Source organism: Capra hircus, chromosome 21 (genome assembly GCF_001704415.2).
Source record: "Capra hircus breed San Clemente chromosome 21, ASM170441v1, whole genome shotgun sequence".
NCBI classification, from domain to species: Eukaryota; Metazoa; Chordata; class Mammalia; order Artiodactyla; family Bovidae; genus Capra; species Capra hircus.
In genome coordinates this window covers 63,745,746-63,761,114 of record NC_030828.1, presented here as the reverse complement: position 1 = coordinate 63,761,114, position 15,369 = coordinate 63,745,746, and the positions used below count along the sequence as shown (strand labels likewise).

Below are 15,369 nucleotides of genomic sequence, written 5' to 3'. Positions count from 1 at the left end.
CTTTCCTTCCTTCGCACCTGCTGGTCCCATCTCTTCCCCTCTGTGCTTTGACTGGTGCTTACGTTTGTTTTTAAGAAAGGAGGTGTCTCAGGAACAGCTGAAGCCACACACTTCCACCCATTCCCGCCACCCCCCCTACCCCCACCCCCGGCCCAGGGGGTTTGTCTTTCCAGTGAATGTGTTTCTGCTTCATTTCTAACCCCATACAAATAGATGGTACTAATTGGTATTTTAACAGTTCACTTAAATGGTGTCATACTATTGCATCTTCAAAAAAAAAAAAAAACCATTGTGAGGTTTTGTATTTTAGTCACAGTGATAACATATGGGTCCTGCTCGTTTTAGATGCTGGGCGGAATACAGAGCTCAGTTGTGCTCTTAATCGGGGTCTAGGGCTCGCCTTCCACACGTCTCCTCGTGCACATGTGTGCATTGCTGACCTTGGTGTCTGTGGGAGTTTTGAGTGTGCATATGAGAGAGGGCAGGGTGCTCTGGAAACCTGCATGGTCAGAAGGCTTCCCATGATACCATCCCTTGATAGCACCTGATAGAACCTAACAGCCAGTATTCATGTTACCTGGCATCCGCAGCTATTTCTCTGTAACCAGCAGGGGCAGTTAGTGTTTCAACTTGCCTTTCCTGTCACTAGTTAAGGTATGCACTGTGACTGTCTGGTGATCAGTTTTTATCTTTTTTTGAGATTGAAGTCTTACTACTATTTCCAGCTAGTTAGTTCCAATAGTCTGTTTTTTATTTTCTGTGGCAGCGTGACTGATGCATGTCCTAAAAGTAGCTCTTGTTTTCTGACACCTGGATGAGTATAGGTCTGTCTGTTACTTTTGATGGAAAAAGAGAAGATTACTTTCCTGATCTGATGAAATGGGCCTCTGAAAATGGAGCCTCTGTTGAGGGTTTTGAAATGGTGAACTTCAAAGAAGAGGGCTTCGGTTTGAGAGCAACAAGAGATATCAAGGTGAGTTTGTAGGTAAGCTGTGGGTCTGGGTGGGCGGGGAGCTCAGTGTTTGGATGGTGTGTGGTTGTGGAGGGCCCAGGACTTGGGGACAGATGCCTTGGGCTGAGTTCCCAGCCTGTGGGCACCTCGGTGGTACAGTCCACAGCCCCCTCCCTGCCCTGCAGTCTCCTAGCTGGTCTCATGAGTCCAGAGGAGCCTCGACTCGGGGTTCAAGGCAGCCCCTTCCGAGTCATCCCTGGAACTGTACTGTTAACCAGTGACCTTGTGGTGGATTGGATGCAGGATGGAGTGGAGGATTGGCAGTGTTGAGGGTGGAGACCTGTTTTCTGGATGGATAATTAGTGCCTGGAGGTAGCACTTACTAAGATGGCAGCTGCAGAGGCGACGGGAAAGAAGGGACACGTGCTCTTCTCCAGCCTCAATCCTTCCTTCCAGCTAAGGGAGCAGTGGCCTCCCTGACAGCGGCCTGCCTGACAGCAGCCTCCCAGCAGCTAAGGGAGCAGTGACCTCCCTGACCAGCTCCAGGCCCCCCTCTGGCGCTCACTCCTGCCTCTCCTAGAGAGGAGGCACAGCAGTCTTGACGGTTCTGGAAAAAGGAACTGGCCTTTTTCTCCATGGAGCTGGTTGCCATGTTTGTCCACCTCCCACCCTGGGAGTTTACAGGGGAGGCCTGTGGGGCTCCAGTCCTGCCTGTAACTAGGTGGGGGAGTCGGACTAATTCTGGGATTCCGTAGGTGACATTTTGTGTGACCATCTGTTGTATTCTTTTGTCTCTCTCAGTCTGTTCAGAATTTAGGTGGAGGAAATGGATGTTATTTATTTGGGTCCCCTCAAACTCCCAACAACGTTTTTGGTCAAGTTGTAGTTTACTTTTCAATGATACATTGATAAGCCATACGCTGTTTTATTAGATACCTGTTGAATAGCTAGTATGTGAATAGTCCCTTGTTTATCATCATACCATGCTTCCCCAAACACCAGGCTTTTTCCCTTCATGCTGCTTATAATGTATAGTAAGGGACCAGACACACGTGAAAGGAAACGGGAGATGCTGGTGAGAGGCCCGAGCAGACAGATGTCTCAGGAGAGCAGCCCTGGGGGTATGGATGCTGCCTGCAATGTCTCGGTGCTGGTGTCTTCATGGTGTGCATGAGTTTTATTTTTTAAGCTTTACTGAAGCATAATTGATACATTAAACTGCTCATCTTTGATGAACCCATCTTGATGAGCTTGGACATAGGCATGCTCCTGTGGCGCCATCACCTCTGTCAGGCACCACGACAGTGTCCATGCTTTAGGCAGCATAGACACGCACGCAGGACTGCCTGAACCCGCTTTAGGCAGTATAGACATGCACGCAGGACTGCCTGAACCCGCTTTAGGCAGCATAGACACGCACGCAGGACTGCCTGAACCCGCTTTAGGCAGCATAGACACGCACGCAGGACTGCCTGAACCCGCTTTAGGCAGTATAGACACGCACGCAGGACTGCCTGAACCCGGCCTTCATGTTGCCAAGACAGTGAGGTAATGCTGTTGGGGAAAATCAGTACCCAAAACACGTCTTATGGGCATGTGCTCTCACTGGTAACTGTGCTAACTGTGCTTTGAGGGCAAGCATGTAGGGGAAGGTTACTCTGGCCTCAAAAACTCAGTAGTGATTCACACTGGCAGGTTAGGCTTTTTGTGGGAGGTAGGATTTTGTTTTGTTTTTAGAATTAACGTAAGTATAGCAGAGTGAATAAACAGGGTGGTTAAGAATCCTCCTTTCAATGTAAGGGACACTGGTTCAACCCCTGGTCCAGGAAGATCCCACATGCCGCAAAGCAGCTAAGCCCACGTGCCACAGCCACTGAGCCAGCTCTCTAGAGGCTGCACATTGCCACTCCTGAGTCCAGCTGTGCGGCAGCTCCTGAGACCTGCCGCCCCAGGGCCCGCACTCCGCAGTGGTGGGAAGCCGCGCACCACAGCTAGGGAGAAGCCACACGGTAACGAAGACCCAGCACAGCCAGAAACAGATGAATCTGTTAAACAGAAGAGTAAATAAGCACCCTGTGCTCTAGCCCACATTGTTCTGTTTGCTTCTCAGTCAAGCTGAAAGCCGCTGTTTTCATTTTCTTCTCAGTATCTTTAGTTTTTCTTTGGGTGTTGTTGTTTAGTCGCTCAGTCGTGTCTGACCCTTTGTGACCCCGTGGATTGTAGCCCTCCAGGCTCCTCTGTCCATGGGATTCTCCAGGCAAGAATATTGGAGTGGGTTGCCGTTTTCTTCTCCATTTCTTTGGATACGGGATTCAAGATCATGCCTATGCTCATTAAACTATAATACAAATATTTTTATTTAGAAGTATGTTTGATAATTAGAAATGAAATGCCAGTTGGCAACTTTTAAGTTGTGTTTCCTTGTGACTGGATTTCTGACCATGGATGTGGTTGGATTGACAATTGTAACATGTTTTGGTAATTCTAGTCTTCTTATTTTTTCCTCCTAGGCAGAAGAATTATTTTTATGGGTTCCACGAAAATTACTAATGACTGTTGAATCTGCTAAAAATTCAGTGTTGGGTGAGAATAATTTCTGTTCGTTGAAAGGAGAGCAAAAATGATAAAAATAAATAAAATTTCATTTTGTAGGGCTAAGGACCATCTTTGGTTGTTTTCTCAACTAGTGAGATATTTCCCACAGTCCCCATGAAGTGTTTTCCACACTCGTAATCTGACTTAGTTGAAGAATGGCAAAAGAATGGGGCACTTAAACTCTAAATGTTATGAGGCTCTTGGGTTGCTTCTGTAACTTAAATGTATCTTTTGAAATGAACACTTTGTAAAGCAGTTTGCGGCACTAATCCTGTTAACTTCTGGGTTAATTCAGGGCCCTTGTATTCTCAAGACCGGATTCTTCAAGCCATGGGAAACATCACACTGGCCTTCCATCTGCTGTGTGAGCGGGCCGACCCTAACTCGTTCTGGCAGCCCTACATTCAGACCCTCCCCAGCGAGTACGACACCCCCCTCTACTTCGAGGAGGATGAGGTTCGCTACCTGCAGTCCACACAGGCCATACACGACGTCTTTAGCCAGTACAAGAACACGGCGCGGCAGTACGCCTACTTCTACAAGGTCATCCAGGTGAGCAGGTGCTGGCAGCGCGGGGGAGGAGGGGAACTGAGTGCTTGAGTGCTGCCCTGGAGAGTTTTGCTTTCTTAGGGAAGAGGCATGGAGGGCATGTTTCTGTTTTTACCGCATGTCACGGAAATGTGGTTGGAATACATCTGATTGCCTCGGTGCCCACTGTGAAAACAAGCAGCGGTTACTCCCATCTCATGAAAGTCATGACGTTGTTCTGGAGACAGAAGATAACCTTGGAATGTTAGAAGTTGCTCAAGTCTGTCTGATACAAGAAGATGCCCCAAGTCTAAATCTTCCAAGAAAATGAAAGTCCCTTTATGGATTCTTCATATATACATTAGTAGTAAAGTACTGACAGTTGATTTCTTTATGTTTTTCCAAGTGTGCGCTGTGTTGTATTAATTGGAAGTAGTTCTGAGTGGAAGTGTCATGCAGAAGTCTCTGTGCGGTGTCGAGCGTTTGCTTTCGCCTCTCTGCTCCTTACTGTGTTGCAGTGGTTCAGCCAGCATCCCAGCGTCTGCTTTCCGTTCACGTTGATCAGCACTCAGATGGGGGACCAGCGTCCCGGCTCCCTTGGAGCTGAGAAGGGGCGGGGCTCTGCTTCCCGATGCGCCCTGTTTCTCATTTGCCCACAAATCAGCTCCTCGGCTTCTGTGCCTCATGAGTGGCCAGTGAAAGATGAGCTGCTCCCTGTTCTTTCCTTTGGGCAATTTGATAACCTGAATTACGCTTGATATGGTTGTTCCTATAGCTGGTCTGTCTCTGCTGTGTTTCATCTGCAAGAAAGTGTGATCTCATTTCATTGCGACAAGAAACAAATGTTTGTCTATTCAGCATGCTTACTGCACAGGAATATTGCACTCAAAAGTTACTTCCTTCAGTGGGTCAGATACTTCAGATATATTAAACAACTGTATGACTCTTACCTTCAAGTAGAAATCTCTGCTTTTCTAAACTTTAAACTTCAGGAAGTTGTTAAGAATTATCATACAGTATCTATACATTGTTTACTTCAAGTGTGCTTGACTTGAAAAAATACTGATGGAGCCAAATCAAAATTTTGGTTATTCAGTTACTTTGCACCTACCATCCTGCAGTCTGAAGTTTGATGTGGTTCTTCGTGACCTGAAAGAGTTGTGCTTTTGTTCCTAGTTCTTATTCGTGTGTCTTAGTGATTAAATGTGAAGCTGACCCTGGCAGGTCTAAGCCTCTGTCATGTCTTATCATTAGGCAGCAACCTGGAAACTAGCTCTTTCCATGAATGTGTTTCTCATGTCGGGGCGGTTAGATGGCGAGTGCCAGCGGCTTGCCCTGAGAGGGAAGGTAGCGCCTCCGCGGTCAGGTCAGGAATTCTGGAACTATGCCGGGTCTCCTGACAGCTGGCTTGGCAGAATGATCCCTGGGTTCTCATTGCGCTCACCGGTCTGTTGATTTCAGTCTTAATGAAGTAGTGCAGTTTTGCTTAGGCAATGAGATTTTTAAAGACTGAGTCACTAAAATACTCTCTTAACAACCCTCTGAAATAAACCCCCTTAGGTGATGCTGAGGTGACTGAATTATACCGCAGTCTAGGTAGTAAGTTGTATTTATTGTGAATATCTTAGGAAGTAGAGAACATTCTAGAAATAAACTTTAATTCAGAGGTTTTTCTAAGAATAATAAAATTCTCACATAACTAACAAGAACAGTTTGTATAAATTATAATGAATTCAAATATCCTTAAAAAGAAAACCCACAATCTTAAAGCATTAATGGATCTATTTATCACTATTCCTTATTTTCATTGTTGTTTAGTCGCCAAGTTGTGTCTGACTCTTTTGCGACCCCCAGGACTGTAGCCCGCCAGGCTCCTCTGTCCATGGGATTTCCTTTATTTACTATTCCTTTTTATTGAAAAATTTAGCTAATAATCATGAACCAGGATATATCAAATGGGAAATTATAATCATCAGACAAATGTTGGCTTTTTTGCATAATTAAGTCAGTCTTGAGTATTTGAAAAATAACGGTCATGATTTTGAAAAGGATGAAGGGGGTCAAAAGGTAAAAAGAAAAAACATTACAGAATTATAAAGTTTAAAAATATTTAGGGTGAGATAAAACCGTGTTTTTCTTGGCTGTCAAAAGTATCAAACTGAAGAGAGAGCAAAGGGTATTTGTGCCCATATAACAGGTTCCTCTGTTCTACACCAGTGCTTCTCAGCTGGGCGGTCAAAGGGCATTTGTCCTTGAGAGAGTGTGTGGTGATGATTTTGGTTGTTAGGTTTGGCGGGGTGGAGTGTGGGGGTGGGGGGCCTGCGATGTACAGGGCAGCCCCGAACGAGGAGTCGTCCCGTGCAGGTGTCAGTAGTGCGGAGGCGGAGAACCCTGCTTTGTGTTTCTGCAGTGAGCACAGCACCTCAGACACCAGTGTGATTCCAGAATCCCTAGTGATTGGAAGGGCCTGACTGGCGTGGGTGGCTGGTAGGCCAGAAAGTCTTCCTAGGCCACTGCCAGCCCTGCCCCCCAGCCCCCCGGCGTTAGCTGCTGGCTGTGGCTGGAGGAGTATGTTTGAAGTGCTTTTCTGTTGCTGTCATTTAACAAACATCACTTCTTTTTAAACATTTACAAGTCTATAACTAGGTTTGGAGATGTTTGAGTTGTTAGGGAGTCAAGATGAGACCCTTGTAATCGCATTTTGAAAGTGAACTCTGGTGGACTGCCATCACTGCTCCGCATGAGCTGTGAGAGTTCAGTCAGCAAGAGGGCAGTGGACCGACGGACGGGAAGGACCTCGTGCCCCAAACGGGGCTGCCCTCACTAGGGTGGTCTCAGGAAGGGTCGAAGCAGCAGTGAGATGATCTGCCCGCGAGAGAGGCTGCACAGAAAAAACTCAAGCTCTGTGGTGACAGACCTGAATTGAAGTCCAGACTTCTGTTGTTTAGTTGCTCAGTCGCGTCCAACTCCTTGTAATCCCATGGACTGCAGCACACCAGGCTTTCCTGTCCTTCTCTGTCTCTCAGAGTTGGCTCAAACTTATGTCCATTGACTCGGTGATGCCATCCAACAGTCTCATCCTCTGTCACCCCCTTCTCCTTTTGCCTTTGATCTTTCCCAGCATCAGGGTCTTTTCCAGTGAGTTGGCTTTTATCAGGTAGCCAAAGTATAGGAGCTTCAGCTTCAGTCCTTCCAGTGAATATTCAGGGTTGATTTCCTTTAGGATTGACTGGTTTGATCTTTTTGCTGTCCAGTGGATTCTCAAGAGTCTTCTCCAGCACCACAGTTCGAAAGCATCAACTCTTTGGTGCTCTGCCTTCTTTGTGGTCCAGCTCTCACATCTGAACAGTATGAAAAGGGAAAAAGATATGACAGTGGGAGATGAGCAACCCGCCCCCCCCACCCTGCCCCCGCCCACGGTTGGTAGGTATACAATATGCTACTGGGGAAGAGCAGAGAAACCCTAATAAATATATTCATTAGCTAAATTAAACGTGGTTCGGCATTAGTTGCTTTAGCCTGCCCCTCTGTGTTTGCCCCCTAATCTGGGAAAGTAGAAGAGCACTTTGCAGTGTAACTGTTGTCAGCACAGGTTGGGTTGTTCGACAAAGCCCTCAGCAGAGTCCAGGGCCACGGTGCCTATGGGTGTGAAACACGACGGAGATGGCGGTTGACGCCACCCCTGCCGGGTAATGGAGAGGGTGGCCTCTGGAGCTGGCCTGCCAGGGCTCCAATCCCCAAAGCTTTATTCTGGGCAAGTCTCAGAGCTTCTGATTGATTTTCTGTAAAATGGGCTAATACAGCATCTGTCTCCCAGTGGCTGAGTGGGCAAAGAGAGTTAACCTGTGTGAGGCACTCCATCCGGCAGTACCTGTCACGGAAGCACTCATCCATTCCTGTTTTGTGTTTTATTGTTTAAGTTGCACCTCCTTCGTCTTATAGTACCTCATGTTAGTGTTTACTTTGCCATTAAAATCCCTACTGGGTGTGGATAATAAAGCGCGTCCTTACAGGAATTAGGCCTAGAGCCAAGTGACTTAAAAAAAAAATTAATTAGTTAATTTATGGCTGTGCTGGGTGTTTGTTACTGTGTGTAGACTTCCTCTAGTTGCGGTGAGCAAGGGCTTCTCTCTGGTTACGGTGTGTGGGCTTCTCTCTGGTTACAGTGTGTAGGCTTCTCATTGTGGTGGCTCCTCTTGTTGGGAAGCATGGGTACTGGGGCACATGGGTTTCGTTGCCCTGTGGCGTGAGGGATCTTCCCAGAGCAGAGCTCAGACCCATGGCCCCTGAATTGGCAAGGCAGGTTCTTAACCACTGGACTACCAGGGAAGTCCTCCCAAGTGACTGTTTACAAACTTGAAATTGCTTCCATACCTCATGCTTTTGTTGTTATTGTTGGTTTTTTTAAAATCTCATGTTTTAAAATATTAAATGTTAGTCACTCAGTCGTGTCTGACTCTTTGTGACCCCACGAACTGTAGCCTGCCAGGCTCTTCTGTCCAGGCAAGAGTACTGAAGTGGGTAGTCATTACCTTCTTCAGGGGATCGTCCTGACCCAGGAATTGAACTTGGGCCTCCCACATTGCAGGCAGATTCTTTACTATCTGAGTTACCAGGGAAGCCCCTTAAATATTAAAAATTCACGCAGTTGTTTGCTGAAGTTTGAAAATCGTGTGAGGTGACTTTCTGTCAAGGTAGATTAGCATTGTAGGAACCAGCACTGTTCTCCCATGACTCTGCACGCCACTGCGCACCCCCAGGATCCAGCAGGAGGAGCTCGGCTTTACGTGGAGTGAACACCCTGAGTCCCTCGGTGTGGTCAGTCTAAGGGTGGTTCTTTTTCAGGAAAAGCAAATGTGACAGTCACTTGAAATTAGTAAAAATAGGCAGCAGAAGAGATGATCACAGATTGAAATACATCAGAATGAACTTTCATAGCAAATTTCTTTTTTTCCCCACACTTTACACTTTTTATTTTGTATTGGGGTACAGCCGAATAGCAGTGTTTTGGTAGTTTCAGGTGAATGGCAGAGGGACTCAGCCATACATGTGCATTTATCCATTATCCCCAAACCCCCCTCCCACCCGGGCTGCCACACAACCCTGAGCAGAGCACAGCGTGCTGTGCAGTAGGGCCTTGTTGGTTATCCATTTACGTAGCAGTGGGCACACGTCTGTCCCGTATGCCATAACTGTCCCTTCCCTCTGGCAACCATAAGTTTGTTTTCTGAGTCTCACAGAAAATTAGTTAATCAGTTATTTAATTTCTGTGTCCATTGCAATGAAACCTCCAGGCAGCCCAGAATGAGATGTATTGCTAAAACAACCAGAGGGTCTGGGCTGTGGAGAAGAGGGTTTTTGCATAAAAATTCATGACAAAAACAGGTGTAAGCAACAGTTATCTTTTTAAAAATCATCTTTGGAGTCTCGCTGTTTGTCTAGTTTCAGGATGTTCTCGCTGCTTATAGAAGTCTTCAGTAATCATTAAGAGTGAACAGGACTGTTACCTCGGTGCTGCTGTTACTCGTGTGTTCTCACCGTATGCTTTTCCAGGCTTGGATATTGGGTTATTCGCACACAGATTACTTCAGCGATGAATTATCCCCCAGGGGTAAGGGCAGGATTACAGCAGCCTGCAGTTAACATTTTCAGTGTAGTGACCTGCCCTGGAAACCCCTTTCAGGGTCTCGGGCACTCTGTTCCTGGAGAAACACGCCCGTGTGCTGTAATGACACACCCTGGCCTACCATTGGGGACTGAAATTCCAAAACAGTTTTCTGTTATGACTTGCCATTTAAAGTCATTTTCTAGGACCTGTCCTAAGCTCTGCATCTGAACTAAAGCCCGTTTTTTGTCTTCTGAGCTGACCTCTGGCTGGAGGGTGTGCCGGCCGCGGCCTCCCGGGGCGCCAGCGGTGTGACGCAGGCACGCCGGGTCAGCGTGTCTGGTGGCGATCCGAGCTCCCTGGAGAGGAGTCCGGAGAGGTGTCTGTAGACCTCTCGCTTCAGCTTTCAGCTTGTTTGCTCTGAAAGAAAGCTAGCACTAGCGTAATGTCTAACAAGCACAAATTCCTCTGCTACAGTTCTCTGCTGCTCTGCATTCTTTATTTTTATGTCTCTCTCTCCCTGCTTGTTATTGCCTCAGACCTAGGGAGATAATTTCCTATGTTCTTGCCTCCCAGCGTCTCTCTTTGGTCAAGGGTTTTTCATTGTGGCTGTTTGCAAGTTCAGGTTACTTTCTGTCTTTAGTTTGCTTCCCAGAGTTGGTTCAAAAGCCTTTCCAGGCCTCTGTTGGGCCTCATCTGTGCAGTAGGGCTTGGGCTTTACAGTTTTTCAGGGTTTTTACATTATACCTACATTGTATTCTTCTTGAGATGTGCAGTATACAAGGTGTCTTTTAGGGGCTCAAAGGTGATAGTATGTAACCAAGGCCTCAAACTCAGGGACTTTCTCTTGCATACCTGTGTTAAGATCTAACACCTGCTGGTGAAACATTATACTGCAGCTTCATGGTTGAGATATGTCCACACCCAAACTCAGGAAGCTAAAGTTAGAAATTGTGGCTCAGCCAAGTGCTGGAAAAGGCTCGTGGGGATTGAGAACCTGCGTGGTGGTAGGATTTCTGTCTGTCTGTGAAGGAGGGGCCAGGGAAGAAGAGAGGATCAGTGGTGGAGGCAGAACTTGGCCTTTGAAACTGCTGCAAAGCTTTAACCAGTAAAAATAACCTGACGGGCGAGGGCATTCCAAAGTTTGGCTCCAAGTTGGGACTTTTGCATGGACATATATGAGTAGTTTTGTGACAGAAATCAGTGGGAATAAAACACAGGATTTAGCTTAAACCCAATTTTGAAGCAGAATGATCGTGAGAAAGGGAAGAAAATCTTATCTTGACTCAACATAGATGAATAATAGTCCAAAGGTGTTTTGCCCATGTCAGTGAAAAAGAAATGACTAGATCTTGCATGGTGGGCCAGGCCCTGGGTGTGGCCCGCCAGCCTGTCCCAAGGTTGAGAGTGCGTTTGGAACGTGCACCTTTTCCCATGCTGTTGACTTGGAACAGGATGCTGTTTTAAGTAAGTTCATGTGTTCGGGATTTCACAGCATAGAGGTGTATCTATAACAGTACTGTTTCCAGTTGATCTCATCACATGCGTGATTTGTCCACCTTCCTTGGGTTTCCTCCTTTGCACTGGTTGAATCTGAGAGAGGCAAGGGGAGGGGTATTGAGGGGAAGCTCACTTGTGTGCCGAGTGCTGTGAATTTTAATGTTTCACAGTGTGTGTCCGTGGCAGTGGGCTTCCTCCTTACCGGCCTCATGTTGCGGGATACGGGGAGGCTGTGTGATGGTGGTCGTCGTCCTGACAGGCAGCTTCCCTGCCGCAGGCCCTTGGTGGCGAGGGACCCAGGCAGCCAGCCTCCCCGCCTGTGGAAGAGAGGCTGCCCCAGAGCCCGTGGCCGGTGGCCCTGCAGTCTCTGCAGCCCGGGGAACGCGGCTGAGCCCCGGGCGCAGCCCTGCCCCTCGCTGCTGTCCTCGCCCTGGCAGAGCCATGTGGGATGCGTGGATGCGCAGATGTGCGTTACCGGAGGCAGGTTTGCCCCTGTGTCTGTGAGGCTTGCGTCTGCGTAGAGAAATCTGATTGTGCCGAGGCCTTCAGGACTGAGCAGCGGCCTTGAGTCAAGCCCCTGGGCCTCCACAGACTTGAAAGGTCCAACATCTTGACTCCTGCGGGTGATGTGCGTGAGTGTCAAGTGCTGTTTGGCACACACGTGTGAATGTGTGTGCCCGAGCAGTACCACAGGGGAGGACATACGTACATTTCACAGAACCTGACCTCTGCTGGTGGCTGAGGTGGTGGCAGGCACCCCCTGGTTTATGCGTGGGTTTATTCCGTGTTGTCCCTGAGGCTGCGGGTCAGTAGCACTTGGGGGGGGTCTCTGTAGCCAGCTTCCCCCTGTGTCGGCCTCTCCTCTCCACCTGGAAGCCTGTGTCCGGGTCCTCCCTCCCGGGCAAACCCGCCCGCCCTCTCCTCCTGCCCTTGGGTTCATGTCCCTTTCTTTCTGTTCTCACCCATTGTATCCTCCTGGTTGTTGAGTCATTCATCTGCTGTTTATTGAGATCTCCAGTGTGAGGCACCACACCTGAGGAACAGGGATGAATGTCCCTGGGAGTACAAAGACTTTTCTGGAACTTTTTATTTTGAAATGATTTTCTTGGCTTACAAAAAAGTTGCAAACATAATACAAAGTTGAAAACTTGGCCGTGGTCACCGCCTCCTGGACACCCCACTCCTGCCCTGGGGTCTATTTGGGTTTCCTCCTCGAAGCCCGTGCCTTCTTTATGCGGGGCTCTGGTTCTCAGCCTACTTCCTGACAGCGTCGTGACTTCTGACGGAGGGCGGGGGTGTGGAGCGCCACAGAGGTGAGGCAGGGGCGACGGCAGGGGTGAGAGGAGGTGCTTCAGGGGCTCGGGGTATCGAGGTGAACCCGGTTTCTATGGTCATGGCCTCGGTGGAGACGCAGGATGTAGGGGAGAACATGACGCCCTCCAGTCTCAAGCTGCACCCAGAGGCAGCGGGGCCTCTTCCCGAACTGGGAGTGGTGCTCTGTGCCTGGTGCCCCAGGGCCCTGGCCATTCCGGGGGTGGGAGTGGCTCCTGAGCACGCTGCAGGGACCTGAGGTCACTACTGAAGATGCTTCGTGGGGACAGAGCCACCTGCTAGGGTGACCCTCCCTGGGCCCCTCCTTAGGGCTTTGGTCCTGACAGTCACCCTGCCAGAGAGCGGCAGGTCCCCTTTGCAAACGAGCAGTGGCAGGTGGGGTGCGGCTGGACCCCACCCCTCCCGAACCGGGGCCGGTGGGACACGGTGTGCCTCCGTGGCCCTTCCTGGTCTTCACTTTGGGGACAAAGAAGTGGTCCAGTTTAAGGGCTGCTGCTAAGTTGCTTCAGTTGTGTTTGACTCTGTGCGACCCCATAGACAGCAGCCCACCAGGCTCCCCCATCCCTGGGATTCTCAAGGCAAGAACACTGGAGCAGGTTGCCATTTCCTTCTCCAATGCATGAAAGTGAAGAGTGAAAGTGAAGTTGCTCAGTCGTGTCCGACTCTTAGCGACCCCATGGACTGCAGCCTACCAGGCTTCTGCATCCATGGGATTTTCCAAGCAAGAGTACTGGAGTGGGGTGCCAGTGCCTTCTCCGAGTTTAAGGGCAGAGCAGTCTTATTTCATCTCCCTTTGAGGCTCTCATTTCGCAGAAAGCTGGGCTGTCCCTTGGACCTGCACAGGTGCCTGCTGGAGTTCCTTCCATTCCCGGAGGAACCCTTTCCTGCCTCAGCCCCACTGTTTGCAGTGGAGGGAGAGGGTCACTTGCAGAGGAAGCCGCAGGCAGCCAGCTCTCCCCTCGCTGGGACTAGTGGTGGTCTTCTCTCTCATTCTCCTTTTTTCCCCCCTTATCCTTACCAGCTTGGCTTTTAATGTTAGAAAAATTGTGGAAACACTGGAACTTAGGAGAATCACTCCAGGCTTGTGTGTCCTCTGGAGGGTTTCCAGGGCCTCTGTGATCTTGTCAGAGCCTCTGGCTATCTCGCTGAGATGCTGTGGCCCCTGTCCTTGCTTGCTCCTGATAGCTGGCCTTGAGCAGTGTTAATCTGTATTAAATGAATGAGTGTTGTCCTTACCATGCCCTCATTTAAGGTTTCTGACTTTGTAGATTGTTTGTCCTAAACGTGTCTAATTTTCATCATTTTTATAAACTCAGGCTGCAGATATTTAAAAAATCCTAATCTGTGTTTTTAGTTGTTTACTTGTTTTGTATAAAATTATAACAACTCAGAGAGATACAGACTTCACCTTCTGGGAATCGTGTTGTTTCTTCCAGTTTTTGTTTCTGCAGCCTCAGGAAGTGCAATGCCTTTTCTCTGTGTTCTTGGTTCTGAGTGGGAGAAGCCTTGCCTGTGTGCAGTTGGTGGCATGTATTCTGTCCTGGCAGTGAAGGGAGGGTACTGGTTTGTGGTGTCTGTACAAGGGGAGACGCTGGGCAGCCCCACACTCCAGGTTCTCCTGTAGGAGTTTTCCAGGTAAGGCTCTGGGGTCTCCGGGCTGCTGTGTGGCTGTCTCTAGCCCTCGCCTGGCCTGCTGGCGCTTCCCTCTGGCCATCCTTCCGTGAACCGCAGCCTTCCTCCCCGTACTCGTCACCTGGGCCCCTTGAGAAGAGCTTCCAGCTTTGCTGATCAGAGTTAGGAATGGAAGTCCAGCAGAGCCATCACAAGGGTAATCATGCTTGGCAAAGCTGGCTGTGTGTCTAGCACTGGGAGAGCTTTCTTACCTTTTATTCCGGGAACTACTGCCTTCCCGTAAGAATCTGAGACAGAATCAAATTAGATTCAGCAGAAACCCCCAGGCCCAGCCCCAGGTCGTTGGTAGTTTGCTTCATTACCCCAGAGCTGGGTACCACCCCCTTTTGCAGGTGAGATGGGCTGAGCAGGTTTGAAACCCAGATCCGCCTGACCCTGGAAGCTGTTTTTCCCAACTTCTCTCGCCTCCGCAGATCTGGTCTCTTTACAATTTCTGTCTCCTCCTCTGGCCCACGCTTTACTGGTCCCGGGTCTTTCCCACAAGTCTGATCAGTAGAACTTTCTGGAAAATAAGAGTTTAAAAACAAAAGCGCCAAAAAAATCTTTCTTGAAACCTGCTTCTTAAGCCCCCTGAGATCTGTATCTGATGATTACATTCCCTATCCTCTGGGATAGGATTTTGGAGTTGTATTTTTTGTCTTGAGTGTGTTGATAAAGCAGGACCCTGCTTCTAGTTTTGAGACCTCTGACAAGCCCCCTTACAGGAGCAGTCTTCCATGCTGGCAGAACATCTGCAGCCACTCGTGCTGGTTGATGTTGATGCCCCCATTCCTTTCCTTCCCCGCAGAACCGCTCCGCTTTTGTAACTGCACATGACCCAGGAAATTAAGGCTCAGGCTGCCCGCATCCCATGGCCGCTCTGTGTATCATCCTCACCTTCTCTCAGGGAGAGGAACATTTAGAGTGGAGTTAGGAGAAGGAAGGAGACAACAGAGGAACCGTGGTAACACCAGTTTTTGTGTTATTAATATGTCATTATTACCCGAGTTGAGCCTGGGGCCTCTCAGCAGCTGAATGTGTGAGCACAGCTGGGACTGTCCACCTCCGCTGTGCTTTAATACCCAGTGGAAGAGTGAGCTTGAGTGAACTTACAGACCTGCATGGAGTGGGGTGGCGAGGACAATCACTCTGAGAAAACAGGATAGTGACCTTCAGAGAGTGGTCA

At 48.8% G+C, this 15,369-nt stretch overlaps 1 protein-coding gene across 7 annotated transcripts in view; it reads left to right on the top strand.

Moving 5' to 3' along the window:
- Positions 1-15,369, top strand: part of SETD3 (SET domain containing 3) — a 77,794-nt gene that overhangs the window by 19,472 nt on the left and 42,953 nt on the right. For all 7 annotated transcript variants that reach the window (XM_018066256.1, XM_018066258.1, XM_018066255.1 and 4 more), the window contains 3 exons: positions 825-973; positions 3,463-3,535; positions 3,843-4,099. In XM_018066256.1, the coding sequence (XP_017921745.1) occupies positions 825-973; positions 3,463-3,535; positions 3,843-4,099 (479 nt within the window). The remainder of the gene's footprint in view (positions 1-824; positions 974-3,462; positions 3,536-3,842; positions 4,100-15,369) is intronic.